Source organism: Zonotrichia leucophrys, unplaced genomic scaffold (genome assembly GCF_028769735.1).
Source record: "Zonotrichia leucophrys gambelii isolate GWCS_2022_RI unplaced genomic scaffold, RI_Zleu_2.0 Scaffold_610_29825, whole genome shotgun sequence".
NCBI lineage: Eukaryota > Metazoa > Chordata > Aves > Passeriformes > Passerellidae > Zonotrichia > Zonotrichia leucophrys.
In genome coordinates this window covers 5,001-29,825 of record NW_026992815.1, presented here as the reverse complement: position 1 = coordinate 29,825, position 24,825 = coordinate 5,001, and the positions used below count along the sequence as shown (strand labels likewise).

At 42.9% G+C, this 24,825-nt stretch overlaps 1 protein-coding gene across 2 annotated transcripts; it reads right to left on the bottom strand.

Annotated features, from left to right (window-relative positions):
* Nucleotides 1-3,134: 3,134 nt before the first annotated feature.
* Nucleotides 3,135-22,125, bottom strand: TOMM40 (translocase of outer mitochondrial membrane 40). 2 transcript variants are annotated; one of them, XM_064701428.1, is made up of 10 exons: nt 21,918-22,125; nt 19,700-19,767; nt 18,692-18,784; nt 16,075-16,176; nt 14,540-14,645; nt 11,813-11,935; nt 9,815-9,891; nt 7,822-7,924; nt 6,566-6,729; nt 3,135-6,381 (listed from the first exon to the last, which is right to left on the bottom strand). In XM_064701428.1, exons 1-9 carry the CDS (start codon nt 22,123-22,125, stop codon nt 6,590-6,592), a joined length of 1,020 nt encoding a protein of 339 aa, XP_064557498.1. In that variant the 3' UTR covers nt 3,135-6,381; nt 6,566-6,589. The 2 variants fall into 2 exon arrangements, with proteins under 2 accessions (XP_064557498.1, XP_064557497.1); XM_064701427.1 differs by having other exon boundaries at nt 3,135-6,729.
* Between the last annotated feature and the right edge of the window lie 2,700 nt (nt 22,126-24,825).

Below are 24,825 nucleotides of genomic sequence, written 5' to 3'. Positions count from 1 at the left end.
TTTTTAATTAAAATTTTTTAAAATTTCCCTCCTTTTCCCCTCCAATGTTTTTAATATTTCCCCCCTTTTCTCCCAAATTTTTAATTAAATTTTTTTAAATATTTTTCCCAAATTTTCCCCCAAATTTTTTAATATTTTCCCCGAATTTTTAATTAAAATTTTTAATATTTCCCCCCCTTTTTCCCCAATTTTTGATATTTGCCCCACAATATTTTTTTTAATTTTCACCCAATTTTTAACAATTTCCCCCCCAATTTTTTTCTCCCAATTTTTTTAAAATTTCCCCCGATTTTTTCCCCAATTTTTAAAAATTTTCTCCCCATTTTCACCCTCCAATTTTTAAAACTTTTCCCCCAATTTTTAACCCAATTTTTAACAATTTCCCCCCCTGATCTTTTCTCCCAATTTGTTTAAAATTTCCCCCCCAATTTTTAACCCAATTTTAACCCAATTTTCCCCCAATTTGTTTAAATTTTCCTCGAATTTTCCCCCAATTTTTTTAAATTTTTCTCCATTTTTTCTCCAATTTTCCCCCGATTTTTCTCCCATTTTTTTTAAATTTTTCTCCATTTTTTCTCCAATTTTCCCCCAATTTTTTCCACAATTTTTTTAAAATTTTCCCCCAATTTTTAAAAATTTTTCTCCATTTTTTCTCCAATTTCCCCCTGATTTTTCTCCCAATTTTTTTAAATTTCTCTCCATTTTTTCTCCAATTTTCCCCAAGTTTTCTCCCAATTTTTTTAAATTTTTCTCCATTTTTTCTCCAATTTTCTCCTGATTTTTCTCCCATTTTTTTAAAATTTTTCTCCATTTTTTCTCCAATTTTCCCCCGATTTTTCTCCCAATTTTTTAAAATTTTTCTCCATTTTTTCTCCAATTTTCCCCCAATTTTTCCACAATTTTTTTAAATTTTCTCCCAATTTTTTTAAATTTCTCTCCATTTTTTCTCCAATTTTCCCCCAATTTTTTCCACTTTTTTTTTTAAATTTTCCCCCAATTTTTTTAAATTTTTCTCCATTTTTTCTCCAATTTTCCCCCAATTTTTTCCACAATTTTTTTAAAATTTTCCCCCAATTTTTTTTAATTTTTCTCCATTTTTTCTCCAATTTTCCCCCAATTTTTTCCACATTTTTTTTCATTTTTTCCCCCCAATTTTTCCCGGGATTTTGGGGGTTAAGGGGGTGGGGGAGGGGCCGAGCCCATCCCGCCCCTCCCCCCCCGACCTTTGCCCCTCCCCCACCTTTGGACCTTGGGACTCGACGTGGCCGCGGGGGGGGGAGGGGCAAAGGGCGGGGGGGGGGGAGGGGCGGGGGGGGGAAAGGAAAAAATGGGAAAAAATTGGGGGGAAAAATGAAAAAAAAATGGGAAAAATTGGGGGGAAAAATTGGGGGAAATTGGGGGGAAAAAAAGGAAAAAATTGGGGGGGAAAAATGGAAAAAAAGGGGGAAAAATAAAAAAAGGGGGAAAAATTGGGGGAAAAATTGGGGGGAAAATGAAAAAAAGGGAAAAAATTGGGGGGAAATGGGAAAAAATTGGGGAAAAAAATTGGGGGAAAAATGAAAAAAAAGGGGGAAAATTGGGGGAAAAATGAAAAAAATCAGGGAAAAAATGGGGTGAAAAAGGGAAAAGATTGGGAAAAATTGGGGGGAAAAAGGGAAAAAAAGGGGGAAAATTGGGGGGGAAAAAGGAAAAAATTGGGGGGGGAAAAAGGAAAAAATTGGGGGGGAATGGAAGAAAAAATGGGAAAAATTTGGGGGGAAAAATTGGGGAAAAAATTGGGGGGGAAATGAAAAAAAATCAGGGAAAAAATTGGGGGGAAATGGGAAAAAAATTGGGAAAATTTGGGGGGAAAAAAAGGGAAAATTGGGGGAAAAAGAAGAAAAAAAGGGGGAAAAATTGGGGGGGAAAATGAAAAAAATCAGGGAAAAAATTGGGGGAAATGGGAAAAAAAGGAAAAAATTGGGGGGGAAAATTGGGGGAAAAAATTGGGAAAAATTTGGGGGGGAAAAATGAAAAAAAAAGGGAAAAAATTGGGAGTGAAATGAAAAAAAAGGGGAAAAATAGGGGGAAAAAAAGAAAAATGGGAAAAAATTGGGGGGAAAAAATGAAAAATTGGGGGGAAAAATGGGAAAAATTTGGGGGAAAAGTTGGGGGAAAATTGGTAAAAAATTGGGGGAAAAAAGAAAAACATTGGGAAAAAATTGGGGGGAAATGAAAAAAAAGGGGAGAAAATTGGGTGGAAATGGGGGAAAAAAAGGAAAAAATTGTGGGGAAAATGAAAAAAAAAGGGGAAAAAATTGGGGGGAAAATGAAAAAAAAAGGGGGAAAAATTGGGGGAAAATTGGGGGAAAAAAGGAAAAAATCAGGGAAAAAATTGGGGAAAAAGAAGAAAAAATTGGGGGAAAAAATTGGGGGGAAATTGAGAAAAATTGGGGAAAAAAGAGGAAAAAAATTGAAGGGAAATTGGTAAAAATTGGGGGAAAAACTGGGGAAAATTGGGGGAAAAAAAGAAAAAATTGGGGGAAAAATGAAGAAAAAAAAGGGGGGAATTGGGGGGAAAATTGGGAAAAAATTGGGGGGAAATTGGTAAAAATTGGGGGGAAATTGGTAAAAATTGGGGGAAAAAAAAGAAAAATATTGGGAAAAAATTGGGGGGAAATTGGTAAAAATTGGGGGGAAAAAAAGAAAAATATTGGGAAAAAATTGGGGGGGGGGAAATGGAAAAAAAAGGGGGGAAAATTGGGGGAAAAAAAGGGAAAAAGTTGGGGGGAAATTGGGGGAAAAAAAGGAAAAAATTGGGGGGAAAATGAAAGAAAAAGGGAAAAAATTGGGGGAAAACAATGAAAGAAATTGGGGGAAAAAATTTCCCTTTTTTCACCCCAAAAATCCTCCCGGAACCCCCAAATTCCCATTTTTCACCCCAAAAATTCCCTTTTTATTCCCGAAATTCCCTTATTTCACCCCAAAATTCCCATTTTCCACCCAAAAATTCCCATTTTTTCCCCAAAATTCCCATTTTCTCCCCAAAAATTCCCATTTTTTCCCCAAAAAATTCCCATTTTTCACCCAAAAATTCCCATTTTTCCCCAAAAATTCCCATTTTTCCCCCCAAAAAAGGCACCAAAACCCCAAAATTCCAGAGCATTTCCTTTATTGGGGGAATTTCCCCAATTTTGGGGCTTTTTGGGGCAAAACCCCCAAATTTCCACAACTTTCCACCAATTTTCCCAAATTTGGGGATTTTTTCGGGCAAAAATCCTCAAAATTTGGGATTTTTTCAGGAGGGACCCCCAAATTTTCCCCATTTTTGGGATTTTTTTGAGGCAAAATCCCCAAATTTTCCCCAATTTTTGGGATTTTTTAGTGCAGGAACCCCAAATTTCCCCCAATTTTTGGAGATAAAAATCTCCACATTTTCCCAAATTTTCCCTTTTTTTTAGGGCAAAATCCTCAAATTTGGGGATTTTATAGGAGAAACTGAAATTTTCACAATTTTTAGGATTTTTTTAGGGGCAAAACCCCAAAATTTGGAATTTTTTTGGGAGCAAAACCCCAAAATTTGAGATTTTTTTGGGAGCTGAATCCCAAAATTTTGGGATTTTTTCCCCCAAATTCTGGGATTTTTTTGGATTTGGAAATTTTCCCAAATTTTGGGGTTTTTTGAGGAGGAAACCCCAAATTTTCCCTTTTTTTGGGGGGGTAAAAGCTCCAAATTTTCCCAAATTTTGGGGGTTTTTTTGTTCATTTTTGGGCCAAAATCCCCAAATTTTGGGATTTTTTTGGGAGCTGAATCCTCAAAATTTTGGATTTTTTTCCCCCAAATTCTGGGATTTTTTTGGGGCTGGAAATTTTCCCAAATTTTGGGGTTTTTTTGGTTCATTTTTGGGCCAAAATCCCCAAATTTTGGGATTTTTTTGGGTTGGACTCCCCAAATTTTCCCAAATTTTGGGATTTTTTGGGAATTTTTGGGGTTTTTTTGGGGGGGTCCCTCCGACAGCGCCGATTTTGGGGGGTGGGGGAGGAAGAGGAAGAGGAAGAGGAGGGAGGGAAACCCGAAAGCGGCGAGGCCGAAGGCTCGGGAGGAGGAAGAGGAGGGAATCAAAGCCGAGGAGGAGGAGGAGGAGGAGGAATCGTGAACCCGATGAGGCCGAAGGCTCAGGAGGAGGAGGAGGAGGAATCCAAACTTGATGAGGCCGAAGGCCATGAGGAGGAGGAGGAGGAGGGGAAAAAAAATCGAATCTGATGAGGCCGAAGGCTCAGGAGGAGGAGGAGGAGGAAATCAAAGCCGATGAGGCCGAAGGCCATGAGGAGGAGGAGGAGGAGGAGGAGGAGGAGAAATCCTGAACCCGATGAGGCCGAAGGCTCAGGAGGAGGAGGAGGGGAAAAAAATCGAATCTGATGAGGCCGAAGGCTCAGGAAGAGGAGGAGGAGGAGAAATCCAAACTTGATGAGGCCGAAGGCCATGAGGAGGAAGAGGAGGAGGAGGAGGAGGAGGAATCGTGAACCCAATGAGGCCGAAGGCTCAGGAGGAAGAGGAAGAGGAGGGAATACAACCGAACCCGATGAGGCCGAAGGCTCAGGAGGAGGAGGAGGGGAAAAAAAATCGAATCTGATGAGGCCGAAGGCTCAGGAGGAAGAAGAGGAGAAACCCAAACTTGATGAGGCCGAAGGCCATGAGGAGGAAGAGGAGGGAATAAAACCGAACCCGATGAGGTCGAAGGCTCAGGAGGAGGAGGAGGAGGAGGAGGAGGAGGAGGAGGATGAAGGCCCCTCATTTCACAGCGAGGATGATGAGGGTCCCTCACCCCCCCGAGGAGGAGGAGGAGGAGGAGGAAACCCAACCCGACGAGGCCGAAGGCTCAGGAAGAGGATGATGATGATGAAGACGATGAAGACGACGAAGCTCTCCCATCCCCAGGCGAGGAAGATGAAGGTGAGGATGATGAAGGTGAGGATGATGAAGGTGAGGATGATGACGATGAATTCCCTTCCCGGGGCCAATGAAGATGAAGGTGATGAAGGACAGGATGATGATGATGATGATGATGATGATGATGATGATGATGATGATGATGAAGGCCAGGATGATGATGATGATGATGAAGCTCAGGAGGATGATGAGGACGATGAAGGCCAGAATAATGAAGATGATGAAGACGAAACTCAGGACGACGATGAAGATGACGAAGGTGATGAAGGCTCGGATGAGGATGATGATGGCGGACGACAACAACAAAGATCAGGATGAAGATGAAGGTCAGGATGAGGATGAGGAAGAAGGTGATGATGAAGATGGTGAGGATGATGAAGACGAAGGTGAGGATGATGAAGATGAAGGTCTCAGCCGATGGTGAGGCCGAAGGCGCAGTGGAATTTCTCCTTCCCGTGGCTGATGAGGATGATGATGGTGGCCAACAATAACGAGGATTATCGAGATAACGAAGCCCAGGATGAAGACGAGGATAACGAGGATGATGAAGATGAAGGTGAGGATGATGAAGGTCTCAGCCGATGGTGAGGCCGAAGGCGCAGTGGAATTTCTCCTTCCTGTGCTTGATGAGGATGATGATGGTGGCCAACAATCACGAGGATACCGAGGCGCAGGATGAAGACAAAGCTCAGTACAATGATGAAGATGATGAAGGCGAGGATGATGAAGGTGAGGATGATGAAGATGAAGGTCTCAGCCGATGGTGAGGCCGAAGGCGCAGTGGAATTTCTCCTTCCGGTGGTTGATGAGGATGATGATGGTCGGGGTAACGACGGCCATAATGAAGATAACGAAGCTCAGTACAATGATGAGGATGATGAGGATGGTCAGGATGATGAAGATGAAGATGAGGATGAGGATGATGAAGGTCTCAGCCGATGGTGAGGCCGAAGGCGCAGTGGAATTTCTCCTTCCCGTGCTTGATGAGGATGATGATGGTGGCCAACAATAACGAGGATTATCGAGATAACGAAGCCCAGGATGAAGATGAAGCTCAGGACAATGATGAGGATGGTCAGGATGATGAAGATGAAGATGAGGATGATGAAGATGAAGGTCTCAGCCGATGGTGAGGCCGAAGGCGCAGTGGAATTTCTCCTTCCCGTGGCTGATGAGGATGATGATGGTCGGGGTATCCATGACAATAACGAAGCCCAGGATGAAGATGAAGATCAGGACGATGATGAGGATGATGAAGATGAAGATGAGGATGAGGATGATGAAGGTCTCAGCCGATGGTGAGGCCGAAGCCGCAGTGGAATTTCTCCTTCCCGTGCTTGATGAGGATGATGATGGTCGGGGTATCCATGACAATAACGAGGATAACGAAGCCCAGGATGAAGATGAAGCTCAGTACAATGATGAAGATGATGATGGTCAGGATGATGAAGGTGAGGATGAGGATGAGGATGATGAAGGTCTCAGCCGATGGTGAGGCCGAAGGCGCAGTGGAATTTCTCCTTCCGGTGGCTGATGAGGATGATGATGGTTGGGATGTCCGTGACAATAATGAGGATAACGAAGCCCAGGATGAAGATGAAGCTCAGTACAATGATGAAGATGAGGATGATGAAGGTGAGGATGATGAAGATGAAGGTCTCAGCCGATGGTGAGGCCGAAGCCGCAGTGGAATTTCTCCTTGCGGTGGTTGATGAAGGCTCCCAGCGCCAGCGTCAGGGGGAGGGGCGGCAGCTTCTTCTCCAGCACCGCCCCCACCTGCCAGGAGCTGTCCAGGGACCCTGCGCGCAAAATTCCCAACTTTTGGCCACAATTCCCAACATTTGGGGATTTTTCCCATTTTTTGGGAATTTTTCCCGTTTTTTTCAGATTTTTTCCCAAATTTTTGAGGATTTTTTTGCAAATTTTGGGGATTTTTCCCCAATTTTTGGGCGATTTTTCCTCGAGTTTTGGGGATTTTTTCCCCAAAATTTTGGCGATTTTTTCCCCAAATTTTTTGGGGATTTTCCCCAATTTTTTTGGCGATTTTTCCCATATTATTGGTGATTTTTCCCATATTTTTGGAGATGTTTTCCCAAATTTTTGGGGATTTTTCCCAATTTTTGGGATTTTTTCCCAATTTTTTGTGGATTTTTTCCCAATTTTTTGTGGATTTTTCCCCCAAAATTTTGGCGATTTTTCCCAAATTTTTTGGCGATTTTTCCCATATTTTTGGAGATTTTTTCCCAAATTTTTGGGGATTTTTCCTCAATTTTTGGGCGATTTTTCCCAATTTTTTGTGGATTTTTCCCAAATTTTTGGCGATTTTCCCCAATTTTTTCAGGATTTTTTTCCCAAGTTTTGGAGATTTTTTTCTCAAATTTTAGGTGATTTTTTCCTCAAATTTTGGGGGATTTTTCCCCAAATTTTGGCGATTTTTCCCCCAGTTTTTGGCGATTTTTTCCCCAAATATTCTGGGGACTTTTCCCCAATTTTTTGAGGATTTTTCCTCAATTTTTTGGGGATTTTTTTCCCCCAAATTTTGACAATTCTTTCCCAAATTATTGGAGATTTTCCCCAATTTTTTGGGGATTTTTTCCTAAATTTTGGCGATTTTTCCCATATTTTTGGAGATTTTTTTCCCAATTTTGGGGGGATTTTTTCCCAATTTTTTGGGATTTTTTCCCAAATGTTTTGGGATTTTTCCCCCAAAATTTTGGGATTTTTTCCCATTTCTGGCCATTATTTTCCCCATTTTGGGGCAATTTTTCCCCCTATTTTTTCCTCATTTTTTGGGATTTTTCCCCCACTTTTCCCCCCCATTTTCAGGGATCTTTTCCCCATTTCTGGCCCATTTTTGGCTCCGTTTCGGGCGATTTTGGGCCTTTTCTCACCTCGGAACAGGAGGTTCCCGCGGGGCAGCTCCAGCTGGTACCCGAAGGCGACGCTCGAGTCCTGCAGCCTCGTGCTGGCCTCAAACTCCACCCCCACCTGCAGCTGAGCACACCTGGGGGGTCTCACCTGCCCCGAGACCCCTCCCCAAATTCCCGCCACCCCCAATTTTGGGGCTTTTTCCCCAATTTTGGGGTTTTTTCTCCCATTTTGGGGCTCCCCAGTGTTTGAGGCCCCAGGTGTTTCAAGATTCCCCCCTCAGGTGTTTCAAGGCCCCTCCCAGGTGTTTAGCTCCCCAGGTGTTTCAAGACCCCCCCCAGGTGTTTCCAGAACCCCCCCCAGGTGTTTCAGAACCCCCCAGGGGTGTTTCAAGACCCCCCCAGGTGTTTCCAGAACCCCCCAGGTGTTTCAGAACCCCCCAAGTGTTTCAAGGCCCCTCCCAGATGTTTCAGAACCCCCAGGTGTTTCAAACCCCCCCCAGGGTGTTTCAAGACCCCCCCAGGTGTTTCAAGACCCCCCCTCCAGATGTTTTCAGACTCCCCCCAGGTGTTTCAAGGCGCCCCCCAGGTGTGTTCAGGAGCTCCCCAGTGTTTCAAGACCCCCCCCAGGTGTTTCCAAACCCCCCAGGTGTTTCAAGACCCCCCAGGTGGTTTCAAGGACCTCCCCAGGTGTGTTCAGGCTCCCAGTGTTTCAGAACCCCCAGGGTGTTTCAAGACCCCCCAGGTGTTTCAAGAACCCCCCCAATGTTTCCCAGAATCCCCCTAGGTGTTTCAAGAACCCCCCCCCAGGTGTTTCCAGAACCCCCCAGGTGTTTCAGCCCCCCAGTGTTTCAAGACCCCCCTCAGGTGTTTCCAAACCCCCCCAGGTGTTTCAAGGCCCCTCCCAGGTGTTTCAAAGCCCCCCCAGGTGTTTCAAGACCCCCCCCAGGTGTTTCAAGACTCCCCAGGTGTTTCAAGCCCCCCCAGGTGTTTCCAGAACCCCCCAGGGGTGCTTCAAGACCCCCCCAGGTGTTTCCAGAACCCCCCAGGTGTTTCAAGACCCCCCCAGGTTGTTTCAAGACCCCCCCCAGGTGTTTCAGAACCCCCCCAGGTGTGTTTAGATCCCCCAGGTGTTTCAAGACCCCCCTCCCAGGTGTTTCCAGAACCCCCCCAGGTGTTTCCAGAACCCCCCCCCAGGTGTTTCAAGACCCCCCCCAGGTGTTTCAAGAACCCCCCAGGGTGTTTCAAGATCCCCCCACCCCCCAGGTGTTTCAAGCCCCCCCCCCAGGTGTTTCAAGACCCCCCCCAGGTGTTTCAAGACCCCCCCCCCCAGGTGTGTTTGGGGTTCCCCAGGTGTTTCAAGGCCCCCCAGGTGTTTCAAACTCCCCCCCCCCCCCAGGTGTTTCAGGAACCCTCCAGTGTTTCAAGATCCCCCCCAGGTGTTTCAAGACCACCCCCCAGGTGTTTTGGGGCTCCCCAGGTGTTTTGAGGTCCCTCCAGTGTTTCCAGGATCCCCCCCAGTGTTTTCAAGACCCCCCAGGTGTTTCAAGAACCCCCCCAGGTGTTTCAGACCCCCCCAGGTGTTTTCAGAACCCCCCCCCAGGTGTTTCAGGTACCCCAGGTGTTTTCAAGGCCTCCCCAGGTGTTTCAAGACCCCCCCCAGGTGTATTTTGGGGTGCCCCAGGTGTATTTGGGGGTGTCCCAGGTGTATTTTGGGGTTCCCCAAGTGTCCCCGCAGGTGTATTTGTGGTTCCCCAGGTGTATTTGGGGTCCCCCAGGTGTATTTGGGGTCCCCCAGGTGTATTTTGGGGTGCCCCAGGTGTATTTTGGTTCCCAGGTGTATTTGGGGTCCCCAGGTGTATTTGGGGTGCCCCAGGTGTATTTGGGGTTCCCAGGTGTCCCCCAGGATGGATTTTGGGGTGCCCCAGGTGTATTTTGGGGTGCCCCAGGTGTATTTTGGGGTGCCCCAGGTGTCCCCCAGGTGTATTTGGGGTGCCCCAGGTGTATTTGGGGTTACCTGCTCGCTGGCTCGATGGTAGTAGGTCAGGTGAGCCCCGGCCTGGCCCAGCGTCACCGTCCCGATCCACGATGGGGCTGCAGCGGGTTTGGGGTCACCCGGGCGGGTTTGGGGTTTTTGGGGTCCCCACCTGGGATTTTTGGGGTCCCCACCTGAGAGATTTTGGGGTCTCTAAGGGATTTTTTGGGGTCCCACCTGAGAGATTTTGGGGCCTCTAAGGGATTTTTTGGGGTCCCACCTGGAATTTTTGGGTCCCACCTGCAGGATTTTGGGGCCTCTAAGGGATTTTTTGGGGTCCCCACCTGCAGGATTTTGGGGCCTCTAAGGGATTTTTTGGGGTCCCCACCTGGGATTTTTTGGGGTCCCCACCTGGGATTTTGGGGTCTCACCTGTGACTTTTTCGGGTTCCACCTGTGCAGGGTTTTTGGGGTCTCACTTGTGATTTTTGAGGTCTCCCTCAAGGGTTTTTTTGGGGTTTCTCTCTCAGGATTTTGGGGCTCTCATTTTGGGATTTTTTTGGGTTTTTTCTCAGGATTTTTTGGGTTTCTCTCTCAGGATTTTGGGGCTCTAATTTGGGATTTTTTGGGTTTTTCTCAGGATTTTGGGGCTCTCATTTTGGGATTTTTTGGGTTTTTTCTCAGGATTTTTTGGGGTTTCTCTCTCGGGGTTTTTGGGGTCTTTGTGGATTTTTGGGTCTCCTAGGATTTTTGGGGTCCCTCAGGTGTTTTTGGGGTTCTCTCTCAGGATTTTGGGGCTCCCATTTTGGGATTTTTTGGGTTTTTTTCTCAGGATTTTGGGGTTCTCATTTTGGGATTTTTTGGGGTTTCTCTCTCAGGATTTTTGGGGTGCCCTGGGTGGATTTTGGGGTTCTCATTTCGGGATTTTTGGGGTTTTTTCTCAGGATTTTGGGTTCTCATTCAGGATTTTGGGGCTTCATATCGGATTTTTGGGTTTTTCTCAGGATTTTGGGCTTTCTCTCTCAGGGTTTTGGGTTTCACTCTCAGGATTTTTTGGACTTTCTCTCTCAGGATTTTGGGGTTTCTCTCTCGGGGTTTTTGGGGTGCCCTGTGTGGATTTTGGGGCTCTCATTTCGGGATTTTTTGGGGTTTTTTCTCAGGATTTTTGGGGTTTCTCTCTCAGGATTTTTGGGGTTTCTCTCTCAGGATTTTGGGGTGTCATTTCAGGATTTTTGGGGCGTCATTTCAGGATTTTGGGGCTCTCACCTGAGGGATTTTTTGGGGTTTTTTCTCAGGATTTTTGGGCTTTCTCTCTCAGGGTTTTTGGGGTGTCATTTCAGGATTTTGGGGTTTTTTCTCAGAATTTTTGGACTTTCTCTCTCAGGATTTTTGGGGTGTAATTTCAGGATTTTGGGGTTTCTCTCTCGGATTTTTGGGGTGTCATTTCAGGGTTTTTGGGGTGCCCTGGGTGGATTTTGGGCTCTCACCTGAGGGATTTTTTGGGGTTTTTTCTCAGGATTTTGGGGCTCTCATTTCGGGATTTTTGGGCTTTCTCTCTCAGGATTTTGGGGTGTCATTTCAGGATTTTGGGGCTCTCATTTTGGGATTTTTTGGGGTTTTTCTCAGGATTTTTTGGGGTTTCTCTCTCAGGATTTTGGGGTGCCCTGTGTGGATTTTGGGGTGTCATTTCAGGGCTTTTGGGGCGTCATTTCAGGATTTTTTGGGCTCTCACCTGAGGGATTTTTTGGTTTTTTTTTCTCAGAATTTTGGGCTCCATTTCGGGATTTTTTGGGCTTTCTCCCTCAGGGTTTTGGGATGTGATTTCAGGATTTGGGGCTCTCACTGAGGGATTTTTTGGACTTTCTCTCTCAGGTTTTTGGGGTGTAATTTCAGGATTTTGGGCTCCTGGGTGGATTTTGGGCTCTCCACTGAGGATTTTTTGGGCTTTCTCTCTCAGGTTTTTGGGGTGTCATTTCAGGATTTTTTGGGGTGTAATTTCAGGATTTTTGGGGTGTGATTTCAGGGTTTTTGGGGCTCTCACCTGAGTACCGGCCGGCCAATGAGAGCACGGCTCCCTCCTCGCCGGGGCGCCGGTGATAAACGAGCTCCGCCCCCAGCGCCACCTGCGGCGTCACCGACTGCAGGTAATGGCACACCAGGATCCCTGGAACGTTCCGGAAATTCAGCAAATTCGGGGAAAAAATTGGGGGAGAAAACAAAAAAAATATCGGGGAAAAAATGGGGAAAAAATGGGGAAAAATCGGGGAAAAATCGGGGAAAAAATGGGGAAAAAATGGGGAAAAATCGGGGAAAAATTGGGGAAAAATCGGGGAAAAATTGGGGAAAAAATGGGGAAATTTGGGGAAAATTGGGGAAAAAATGGGGAAAAAATGGGGAAATTTGGGGGAAAAATCGGGGAAAAAATGGGGAAATTTGGGGGAAAATCGGGGAAAAATTGGGGAAAAAATGGGGAAATTTGGGGAAAAATTGGGGAAAAAATGGGGAAATTTGGGGGAAAAATCGGGGAAAAATACGGAAAAATCAGGGGAAAACCAGAAAATATTGGGAGACATTAGGGGAAAAAAAGGGAAAATTTGAGGGGAAAAATATGGAAAAATCAGGAGAAAATCAGAAAAACTTGGAAAAAAAACCCTGAGGAAATTCAGGGAGAAATTGGGAAGAAATCAAGGGGAAATTTGGGGAAAAATTTAGGAAAACTTGGGGAAAAACTGGGAAAAAAATCAGGAAAATTCGGAAAGAATTTGAGAAAAAAAATGGGAAATTTGGGGGGAAAATTAGGGAAAACTTGGGGGAGATTTAAGGAAAATTCAGGGAAAATTCAGAGAAAAAATGGGAAAAATTTGGAGGAAAAAACCCCAGGGAAATTTGGTAGAAACTCAGGGAAAATTTGGGGAGAAGGCTGGGGGAAATCATGGAAAATTTGGGGGGAAATTTTAGGAAAATTCAGAGAAAAAATGGGAAAAATTCGGGGAAAAACCCAGGAAATTTGGGGTGAAATCAGGAGATTTTGGAAACATTTTTGGGAAAATTGGGGGGATTTTTTGGGGATTTTTGCTGAATTTTGGAGGGATTTTTTGGCCATTTTTGGGGATTTTTTGGCCATTTTTGGGTGGATTTTTTGGGATTTTAGGACCATTTTTAGGGGGATTTTTGGGGGCTTTTTTGGCATTTTTGGGGATTTTTTGGGATTTTTGCCAAATTTTGGAAGGATTTTTGGACCATTTTTGGGGGGATTTTTTGGGAATTCGGGGCCATTTTTGGGGATTTTTTGGGGTTTTTGGGACCATTTGGGGAGATTTTTGCGAATTTTGGAGGGATTTTTGGACCATTTTCGGGGCGATTTTTTGGAATTTGGGGTGACTTTGGGTGATTTTTTGGGGATTTTTTGGCCATTTTTGGGGGGATTTTTTTGGCATTTTTGGACCATTTTTAGGGGATTTTTTGGCCATTTTTGGGGGGATTTTTTGGGGATTTTTGCCGAATTTTGGAGGGATTTTTTGGCCATTTTTGGGTGGATTTTTTGGCATTTTTGGTGGAGTTTTGGGGGTTTTAGGACCATTTTTGGAGTGATTTTTTGGGATTTGGGCCATTTTTGGGTGATTTTTTGGGGGTTTTAGGACCATTTTTCGGGGGATTTTTTGGGGTTTTAGGACCATTTTTAGGGCCATTTTTGGGGATTTTGGGAGTGATTTTTTGGTTTTGGGACCATTTTTAGGGGGATTTTTGGGGGATTTTTTGGCATTTTTGGACCATTTTTGGGGTGATTTTTTGGGGATTTTTGCTGAATTTTGGAGGGATTTTTTGGCCATTTTTGGGTGGATTTTTTGGGAATTTGGGGCCATTTTGGGGGATTTTTTGGGGATTTTAGGACCATTTTTAGGGGGATTTTTGGGGATTTTGGGGGAATCTAAGGCCCAATTTTACGGCCCCTTTTGGGATTTTGGGAGTGATGTTTTTGGCATTTTTGGACCATTTTTGGCTGATTTTTTGAGATTTTTGGCCATTTTTGGGGCGATTTTTTTGAATTTGGGGTGATTTTGGGGGATTTTTTGGGATTTTAGGACCATTTTTAGGGGATTTTTTGGGCGATTTTTTGGGGGATTTTTTGGGATTTAGGCATTTTTAGGGGATTTTGGGGATTTTGGGACCATTTTTGGGGGAATTTTTTGGTTTTTGGGGGTTTTTTGGGAATTTGGGCCATTTTGGGGATTTTTGGGTTTAGGATTTTGGGGATTTTAGGACCATTTTTAGGGATTTTTGGGGATTTTGGGGGATTTTTATGGGATTTTTGGGGCATTTTGGGGGATTTTTTTTGGATTTTTGCCAATTTTTGGGGGATTTTTGCCGAATTTTGGGGGGATTTTTTGGCAATTTTGGGGCATTTTTGGAGATTTTTGGATTTTGGACGATTTTTGGCGGATTTTTGGGGCTTTTTTGGACATTTTTAGGGGGATTTTTTGGGATTTTTGCCGAATTTTGGAAGGATTTTTGGCCATTTTCGGGGCGATTTTTTGGAATTTTGGGACTTTTAGGGGGATTTTTGGGGATTTTTTGGCATTTTTGGGATTTTTGGTGGAATTTTTGGGGATTTTTTGGCCATTTTTGGGGGATTTTTTGGTTGGGATTTTGCGAATTTTTTGGGATTTTTTGGCCATTTTTGGAGATTTTTTTGGCCATTTTTGGGTGGATTTTTTGGGGGTTTCAGGACCATTTTTGGGTTGATTTTGGGGTGATTTTGGGGTCTCACCTGAGCCCATGAGGATGTCGGGGTTCCCCAGCGTCAGCGCCGCCGTGAAGTCGCCGCCCCGATATTCCCCATCCACCTGCCAGTTCACAAACTTGGACTGCTGGGTCTGCCGAGAAATCCGGGAATTTTGGGAAAAAATTCCTCAATTTTGGCACAAAAACATCCTGGGGGAAAAATCCCCGCTTTTGGCAGAAAAAATCCCCAGGTTTTTGGGAATAAAATGGAATTTTTGGGGGGAAAAAGTTGATTTTTAGAGGGAAAAGATTTAATTTTGCAACAAAAAAATGGAATTTTTTTGGAGGGAAAATTGGGATTTGGCCACGCTGGAGTAGATGCTGGGGGTCAGCCACCAAAATTCCCTGAAGCTGCCAAAAAATTCCCAAAAATTCGTCCTAAAAATACACAAAATTCCCCAGAAACTCCCTAAAAAATTCCCGAAATTTCCCCAAAAATTCATTTAAAAATCCCTAAAAAGTTCCCAAGATCCCAAAAGAATAAAATAAATCCAAAGAAATTCCTGAGATCTCCCAAAAAAAAAAAAAATCCCCAGAAATTCCCAGAATTTTCCCCCCCCCAAAAAATTCAAATAAAATTCTAAAAAATCTCCCCAGAAAATCACAAAAAATGCTGAAAATCCCTCAAAAAAATCGCCCAAAAAACCACAAAAATCCCCCCAAAAATCCCCTAGAATATCAACGCCTAACTAATTCCCCAAAAAAAAAATCCCAAAAATCCCCAAAAATTCCCTTAAAATATTCCCAAATCCCCCCAAAAAAACATTAAAAAAATTCCCAGAAATTAAAAAAAATCACCAAAAATCACCCCAAAAATCCCCTAAAATCACCCAAAAATCGCCCAAAAAATTCCCAAAAATCCCCAAAAAATTCCCTTAAAATATTCCCAAATCCCCCCAAAAAAACATTAAAAAAATTCCCAGAAATTTTTTAAAAAATCACCAAAAATCCCCTAAAAAACCCCAAAAATCACCCAAAAAATTCCCAAAAATCGCCAAAAAATTCCCTTAAAATATTCCTCCAAATACCCCCCCCCAAAAAATTAAAAAAAACCCCCAAAATTTAAAAAATCACCAAAAATTCCCTTAAAAAATCCCAACCAAAAAACCCCAAAAAAATCACAAAATGCCCTCAAAATTTTAAAAACCCAAAAATCCAATATCCCCAAAATATTCCCAAAATTCCCCAAAAATATTCCCAAAAATCCAAATTCCCTTAAAATATTCCCAATCCCAAAAATCATAAAAATTCCGAAATTTTAAAAATCCCCTAAAAATCCAAAATTCCCAAAAATCCCAAAAATCCCAAAAAATCTTTAAAAATCCCAAAAATTCCCTTAAAATATTCCCAAATCCCCAAAGAAAACAATAAAAAAAAATCCCAGAAAATTTTAAAAAATCCCCAAAATCCCCTAAAAAACTCAAAAATTCCCAAAAATCGCCCAAAAATTCCAAAAAAATTCCCAAAAAATTCCAGAATTCCCAAAATCCCAAAAATTCCCAAAATTCCCAATTTTTGTACCTGGAATGCGACCTTGGAGCGGATTTTGGAGCTGAGCTGATGAACGACCTGGGCGTTGAGGCTGCCGCTGTTGTCCATGTCCCCCACCAGCACCGGGAACGCCTGGAAAAACCCGAAAATTGGGAATTTTGGGGAAAATTGGGAAAATTGGGAATTAAGGGGGCAAAAGTTGGGAATTTTGAGGGTGAAAATTGGGATTTTTTGGGGAATTTTGGATTGAAAATTGGGATTTTTTGGGGAATTTGAAGGAAAAGTTGGGAATTTTGGGGGAAAAATTGGGAATTTTTTGGAATTTGGGGGGCAAAATTGGGAATTTTGGGGGAAAATTTGGGAATTTTAGGGGAATTTTTAGGGGGGAAAAATTGGGAATTTTGAGGGGAAAATTGGGATTTTTGGGAGATTTTGGGGGAAAAGTTGGGAATTTTGAGGGGAAAATTGGGATTTTTTGAGGATTTTTGCGGTGAAAATTGGGATTTTTTGGGGAATTTTGAGGGAAAAGTTGGGAATTTAGGGGGGGGAAATTGGGGAATTTTTGGGGAATTTTGGGGGAAAAGTTGGGAATTTTTGAGGGAAAATTGGGAATTTTTTGGGGGATTTTGAGGGGAAAGTTGGAATTTTGGGGTGAAAATTGGGATTTTTGGAATTTTGAGGGGAAAGTTGGGGATTTTGAAGGAAAAGTTGGGAATTTAGGGGGGGAAAATTGGGATTTTCTGGGGAATTTTGAGAGGAAAATTGGGAATTTAGGGGGTGAAAATTGGGAATTTTAAAGTGAAAATTGGGAATTAGGGGCGGAAAATTGGGATTTTTGAGGGGAAAATTGGGAATTTTGGGGAAAAATTGGGAATTAAGGGGGGAAAATTGGGAATTTTGAGGGGAAAATTGGGGATTTTTGGGAGATTTTGGGGGAAAAGTTGGGAATTTTGAGGGGAAAATTGGGATTTTTTGAGGATTTTTGCGGTGAAAATTGGGATTTTTTGGGGATTTTGAGGAAAAGTTGGGAATTTAGGGGGAAAAATTGGGGAATTTTTGGGGAATTTTGAGGCAAAAATTGGGAATTTTTTGGGGAATTTTGAGGGAAAAGTTAGGAATTTAGGGGCTGGGAATTGGGAATTTTGGGGTGAAAATTGGGATTTTTTGGGAATTTTGAGGTAAAAGTTGGGAATTAGGGGTGAAAATTGGGAATTTAGGGGCTGAAAATTGGGATTTTTTGGGGAATTTTGGGGTGAAAATTGGGATTTTTGGGGAATTTTGAGGGAAAAATTGGGAATTTTTGGGAGATTTTGAGGGGAAAGTTGGGAATTAGGGGTGAAAATGTGGAATTTTGGGGAAAAATTGGGAATTAAGGGGTGAAAATTGGGATTTTTGGGGAATTTTGAGGAAAAGTTGGGAATTAGGGGTGAAAATTGGGATTTTTTGGGAAAAATTGGGATTTTGGGCAAAAGTGGGAATTTTGAGGGTGAAAATTGGATTTTTTGGGAATTCTGGGTGAAAATTGGGGAATTTTTGGGGAATTTTGGGGCAAAAGTTGGGAATTTTGCGGGGAAAATTGGGAATTTTTGGGGAAATTTTGAGGGAAAAGTTGGGAATTTAGGGGAGGGAAATTGGGGAATTTTTGGGAATTTTGAGGGGAAAGTTGGGAATTAGGGGTGAAAAGGAAAAGTTGGAAATTTAGGGGGTGAAAATTGGGGAATTCTGAGGGGAAAATTGGGATTTTTGGGGAATTTTGCGAGGAAAATTGGGATTTTTGGGGATTTTGAGGGGAAAGTTGGGAATTTTTAGGGGGGAAAATTGGGAATTTTTAGGGGGGAAAATTGGGAATTTTTGAGGGGGAAAATTGGGAATTTTGAGTGGAAAATTGGGGAATTTTTGGGGAATTTTCACCCCCAAAAAATCCCAATTTTTCCTCGAATCTCCCCCAAATTTTCTCCAATTTTTTCCCAATCTTTTCCTGAATTTTCCCCATTTTTTCCCCAAATTTTCCCCAATTTTTGCCCAACTTTGGGGGAATTTTCCCCGTTTCTGACCTCGGTGGGGCTCAGGTGTTTGGTGCTCTCATCCCCAAAATCCCCCAAATTCCCAACATTTTGAAATTTCTTGAAATCCCCAAATTCCCAAAAAAATCTCAAAACCCTCCCCCCAAAAATTCCTAAAAAATTCCCAAAATTGACCCAAAAAATCCAAATTTTCCCCCCAAAATCCCAATTTTTTCCTTGAATCTATCCCCAAATTTTCCTCAAAATTTTCCCAAATTCCCTCAAATTTTCCTCCCAAAAAATCCAGAAATTCCTCAAAATTTACCCCTAAAAAAATCCAAATTTTCCCCCCAAAATCCCAATTTTTTCCTTGAATCTCCCCCAAATTTTTCCCAATTTTTTCCCAATTTTTCCCTGAATTTTCCCCAAATTTTCCTCCCAAAAAACCCAGAAATTCCTCAAAATTTACCAAAAAAATCCAAATTTTCCCCTCAAAAAATCCCAATTTTTCCTTGAATTTCCCCCAAATTTTCTCCAATTTTTTCCCAATTTTTCCCCAATTTTTCCCTGAATTTTCCCCCATTTTTTCCCCAAATTTTTCCCAATTTTTGCCCAAATTTGGGGGAATTTTCCCCGTTTCTGACCTCGGTGGGGCTCAGGTGTTTGGTGCCCACGTAGGTGGCCCCAAAGTGATAATTGGATTCTCCCAGGGTGCTCAGGGCGACCGTGTGGTTCACCTGGAAAGGGAAAAAAAGGAGCAGGAAATTCCCAAAATTCCAGAAAATTCCATAAAATTCACACTGGGAATGGATAAAGGAAAAAAACCCCAAAAAAATCTGTGAAAAAACAAAAAAAAAATCAAAAAAATCGCCCAAAAAAGGCCAAAAATTCAAAATAATCCCCCCCCCAAAATTTAAAATAATCCTACAAAAAATTTCCCAAAAAATTCCCTGAAAAAAATTTTAAAAAGGCAAAAAAAGATCAAAAAAAATCCTCCAAAAATTCAAAATGTTCCCTAAAAAATTTGCCTCAAAATTCAAAATAATCCTAAAAAAATCCCCCCAAAATTCCATAAAAATCTTCCAAAATTCCCCCCCAAATTCCACAGAAAATCTAAAAAAAAATCATTAAAATTGCACCAAAAATCCCCCCAAAAAATGGAAAAAAAATTCCATAAAAATTCTGAAAAAATTCCAAAAAAAGTCCCCCAAAAGATCCCGAAAAATTCCATTTAAATTCCACAAAAATTCTCAAAAAAAAAATTATAAATTCCCAAAAAACCTCAAATAAATTTTGAAAAAAATGCCATGAAAAAACAAAAAAAATCTATAAAAATTTACCCCCAAAAATCCATTAAAATTTGAAAAATCAAAAAAAAAAAATCCCTAAAAAATCCATAAAAATCCATTAAAATTCTGGAAAAAATCTCCAATAAACCACAAAAAAATCCCCAAAAATTCAAAAAAAAAATCACAAAAAAATCCCCAAAAATTCGAAAAAAATCACAAAAAAATCCCCAAAAATTCGAAAAAAATCACCAAAAAATCCCCAAAAAATGAATTAAAAATTCCATAAAAATTTCTAAAAAATTAAATTTTATTTTTAATTCCTAAATTTCCCAAAAATTGCCCAAAAAATTCGGAATTTCTCACCTGGAAGTGGTTGCTGAGCCCTTTGTTCACCGTCAGCTTCACCCCCTCCATCTGCACCGGGAACAGCTCTGGGAAAGGGGAAAATTGGAATTTTGAGGGAAAAATTGGGAATTTTAGGGGGTGAAAATTGGGAATTTTTGGGGGAATTTTAGGAGGAAAATTGAGAATTTTTTGGGGAAAATTTGGGGGATTTTGAGGGGAAAAATTGGGATTTTTAGGGTCATTTTTGGAGTGAATTTTCTTTTATTTTGGGGTGATTTTTTGGATTTTTGGGGTGATTTTTTGCTCATTTTCAAGCTGATTTTTGAGGTGATTTTGGGGTGATTTTTTTGATTTTTGGGGAAATTTCTGGGTTGATTTTTGGAGTGATTTTTTGCTCATTTTCAGGCTGATTTTTGGGCAGATTTGGGGTGATTTTTGGGTATTTTTGGAGCAGATTTTTGGGAATTTTTGGGTAGATTTTTGGGTGATTTTGGGGTGAATTTTTGGGCATTTTTGGGCAGATTTTTGGGGGATTTTTAGGCCGATTTTTGGGAATTTTTTGGTAGATTTTTGGGTGATTTTTGGGCAGATTTTTGGGCATTTTTGGCAGATTTTGGAGGATTTTTGGGTAATTTTTGGGCAGATTTTGGGTAAATTTTTGGGATTATTGGGCAGATTTTGGGAAATTTTGAGTAGATTTTTGGGATTTTGGGGCAGATTTTTGGCAGATTTTGGGCAATTTTTGGGTAGGATTTTGGGGCAGATTTTTGGGTGATGTTTGGGCAGATTTTGGGGGATTTTTGGGTAGATTTTTGGGATTTTTTGTGCAGATTTTTGAGTGATGTTTGGGCAGATTTTGGGTGATTTTTGGGAATTTTTGTGCAGATTTTTGGGCCGATTTTTGGGAATTTTTATGTGATTTTTGTGCAGATTTTTGGGTGATGTTTGGGCAGATTTTGGGGGATTTTTGGGCAGATTTTTGGGAATTTTTGTGCAGATTTTTGGGTGATGTTTGGGCAGATTTTTGGGGATTTTTGGGCAGATTTTTGGGAATTTTTGGGCAGATTTTTGGGTGATGTTTGGGCAGATTTTGGGCGATTTTTGGGTGGGATTTTGGGGCAGATTTTTGGGTGATGTTTGGGCAGATTTTGGGCGATTTTTGGGCAGATTTTTGGGTGATTTTTGTGCAGATTTTGGGGATTTTAGGGCAGATTTTTGGGATTTTTGTGCAGATTTTTGGGTGATTTTGGGCAGATTTTTGGGTGATGTTTGGGCAGATTTTGGGGATTTTTGTGCAGATTTTTGGGTGATGTTTGGGCAGATTTTGGGTGATTTTTGTGCAGATTTTTGGGTGATTTTTGGGCAGATTTTGGGTGATGTTTGTGCAGATTTTTGGGTGATGTTTGGGCAGATTTTTTGGGATTTTGTGCAGATTTTTGGGTAGATTTTTGGCAGATTTTTGGGAATTTTTGGTGATTTTTGGCAGATTTTTGGGTGATGTTTGTGCAGATTTTGGGCATTTTTGGGCAGATTTTTGGGTATTTTTGAGCAGATTTTTGGGTGATGTTTGGGCAGATTTTGGGGGATTTTTGGGGCGATTTTTGGGAATTTTTGTGCAGATTTTTGGGTGATGTTTGGGCAGATTTTGGGTGATTTTTGTGCAGATTTTGGGGTGATTTTTGGGCAGATTTTTGGGTATTTTTGAGCAGATTTTTGGGTGATGTTTGGGCAGATTTTGGGAATTTTTGTGCAGATTTTTGGGTGATTTTTGGGCAGATTTTGGGTGATTTTTGGGCAGATTTTTGGGTGATTTTGGGACAATTTTGGCAGATTTTTGGGGATTTTGTGCAATTTTGGTGATTTTTTGCAGATTTTTGGGTGATGTTTGGGCAGATTTTGGAGGATTTTTGGGAATTTTTGTGCAGATTTTTGGGTGATTTTTGGGCAGATTTTGGGTGATTTTTGTGCAGATTTTTGGGTGATTTTTGTGCAGATTTTGGGCATTTTTGGGCAGATTTTTGGGCAGATTTTTGGGGATTTTTGGTAGATTTTTAGGCCGATTTTTGGGAATTTTTGTGCAGATTTTTGGGTGATGTTTGGGCGAATTTTGGGCCGATTTTTGGGAATTTTTCTGTGATTTTTGTGCAGATTTTTGGGTGATGTTTGGGCGATTTTTGGGCGGATTTTTGCCGTTTTTGGGCTGATTTTGGGGCCGATTTGTGCTGATTCCGCTCACCCTTGCAGCGCCGGTGGCACTCCTCGAAGGCTCCGGGGTTCGGCAGAGGCTCCGCCCCCTCGGGGGCGCGCGGGGGGAGGGGCGCCCCTCCCCCACCCAGGCCGCTGACGGGGGGCGGGGCCCCAAAGCCGGGGGGGGGCACGGGCAGCAGGGGGGGAGGGGCGGCGGGGGGGGGAGGGGGGGACCCGGCGGCCCAGACGTTGCCCATGCTAAAAAATAACAAAAAAAAAAAAAAAAAAATTTAAAATTTCGCTCAAATTTCCACGCGAATCCCCCCCAATTTCACCCCAGAGCAAATTCCCGCCAAACCGCCGCGTTTTCCCGCCAAATCTCCGCGCCAAACCCCCTCCCCCAAGAAAGTCGCCCCGCCCCCTCCACGACCCCTCAGGGGGTGACCCCAAAAAGCCCCAAAATCGCCCAAATTCGCCCCAAAATCGCCGCCGCCCCTCCCCCCCCACGCCGAACTCACGCGGCGGCGGCCGGAGAGCGCCCAGCTCTAAGCCACGCCCACCCCCCGCTGCCATTGGTCAGCGCTTCCTTCCCGCGCGCGTCTATTGGTCAATCCCTCTTAAATCCCGCCCTCTCTAGCTTTTCATTGGTCGGCGCCTCACGGTTGAGTTCCCGTCCCGCCTTCCCGGGGTCAGGGGCGGTGTGGGCCACGCCTCTTCGGTGACGTTTCGCTGAGTGATTGGTGGATATCGGGATTGGCCCCACCCATCGAGCGCTCCTATTGGTCGAGCCGGCGCGGCGCGCCCGCGACCATAGAGGCGCCAAGGGCGAGCGGGGCGGAGCGGCCATCTTGAGGGCGCCGCCATCTTGGGGCGGGCGGCGCTGGAGGACCGTCGCCATAGCAACGGAGAAAGGGAGGAAAGGACGCGACTCTCGCCGCTGTCGCGACAGGAGTGACGTCATTTCCCCGCCCGTGGTGACGGTTTGGGGCTTTTGGCAGCGGTTCGTTGGTATTCGTGACGTCACATTGCGGGTGTGGGGTTATGTCATTGGGATGACGTCATGGCACAGGGAGATTGCCCTGTTGAATTTTGGGGGAATTTTTGGGGGAATTTTTGGGCAATTTTTGAGGATTTGGGGGTTTTTTTTGGTGCTTTTTTTGGGTCTGGTTCTCACTGGAGTTTTTGGGATTTTAGGAGGATTTTTGTGGCGATTTTGGGGGATTTTTGGGGAATTTTTGTGGTTTTGTGGCGGATTTTTTTGAGATTTTTGGGGATTTTTTTAAAATTATTTTTGGGTGTTTATTTGGTGGATTTGTGGAAATTTTTTTTCTGAATTTTGAGAGTTTTTTTGCGATTTTTGGGAGATTTTTGGGCCATTTTTGGGGGCATTAGTTTTTTTAAGGGTTTTGATGGATTTTTGGGATGGGGATATTTTAGCGATTTTTTTGGGATTTTTGGGGATTTTGGGATTTTTTGGGGATTTTTTAGGGGATTATTGAGTATTTGGGGGATTATTGGTTTTGGGAGATTTTTAGGATTATTGGTATTTTGGGGATTTATTGGGATTTTTTGGGAGATTTTTAGCAATTATTGGAGTATTTTTGGGGGATTTATTGGCGATTTTTTGGGGAGATTTTTAGGATTTTGGATATTTTTTGGGGGATTTATTGGCGATTTTTGGGGAGATTTTTAGCGATTATTTGAGAGCTTTTTGGGGGATTTATTGGCGATTTTTGAGGGAATTTTGGTATCATTGAGAACTTTTGCCATTTTGGCGATTTTTTGGGGAATTTTTAGGATATTTATTGGCGATTTTTGGGAGATTTTTAGTGTTTTGGGGGATTTATTGGCGATTTTTGAGGGAATTTTGGGCCATCATTTGAGAAGCCTTTTGGCCATTTTTTGGGGAGGATTTTTGAGGCTTCTTTGGTCACTATGGGCCGGTGGCTCATTAACCCTTTCCGCGCCGACTCTGACAACACCTTAACCCTTTCCATGCCGATTTCAACCACACTTTCCCCATTTTTCACCAATTTTCACCCAATTTTCACCCATTTTTCACCGAATTTTCACCGATTTATTGCCACGAGCCTCGCCCTGGCCGCCGCCCAGAGGCCGGCCAGCGCCTGGCGCACGGCGCCGCACGAGCAGTAGACGACGAGCGGGTCGAGCGCGGCGTTGAGGCCGCTCAGCAGCTCTGGGGATTTTTGGAGGATTTTTTGGGGAGATTTTTAGCGATTTTTGTGGGGGATTTTTAGCGATTTTTGGGCGATCATTTGAGAAGACTTTCGGCCATTTTTTGGCGATTTTTTGGGGGAGATTTTTAGCGATTATTGGAGTATTTTTGGGGGATTTATTGGCGATTTTTTGGGGAGATTTTTAGCGATTTTTGGGAGATTTATTGGCGATTTTTTGGGGAGATTTTTAGTGATTTTTGGGGGATTTATTGGCGATTTTTGAGGGACTTTTGGGCGATCATTTGAGAAGCCTTTTGGCCATTTTTTGGGGGATTTTTTGGGGATTTTTTGGGAGACTTATTGGCGATTATTGGAGTATTTTTGGGGAGATTTATTGGCGATTTTTTGGGGAGATTTTTAGTGATTTTTGGGGGATTTATTGGCGATTTTTTTGGGAATTTTTGGGAAATTATTGGCGATTTTTTGGGGGATTTATTGGCGATTTTTTGGGGAGATTTTTAGTGATTTTTGGGGGATTTATTGGCAATTTTTGAGGGACTTTTGGGCCATCATTTGAGAAGCCTTTTGGCCATTTTTTGGTGATTTTTTTTGGGGAGGATTTTTGAGGCTATGGGCCGGTGGCTCATTAACCCTTTCCGCGCCGATCTCGACCGCACTTTCCCCATTTTTCACCCAATTTTCACCCATTTTTCACCGAATTCTCACCGATTTATTGCCACGAGCCTCGCCCTGGCCGCCGCCCAGAGCCCGGCCAGCGCC

Excerpts from the sequence above, each read along its gene's own strand:
- TOMM40 (XM_064701427.1), bottom strand. The coding sequence starts at position 22,125 with ATGGGCAACGTCTGGGCCGCCGGGTCCCCCCCTCCCCCCCCCGCCGCC. Across the intron at positions 14,646-16,074 it reads GCTCCAAGGTCGCATTCCAG|ACCCAGCAGTCCAAGTTTGT; the intron begins GTACAAAAATTG and ends ATTTCTCGGCAG. Across the intron at positions 11,936-14,539 it reads CGACATCCTCATGGGCTCAG|GGATCCTGGTGTGCCATTAC; the intron begins GTGAGACCCCAA and ends GGAACGTTCCAG.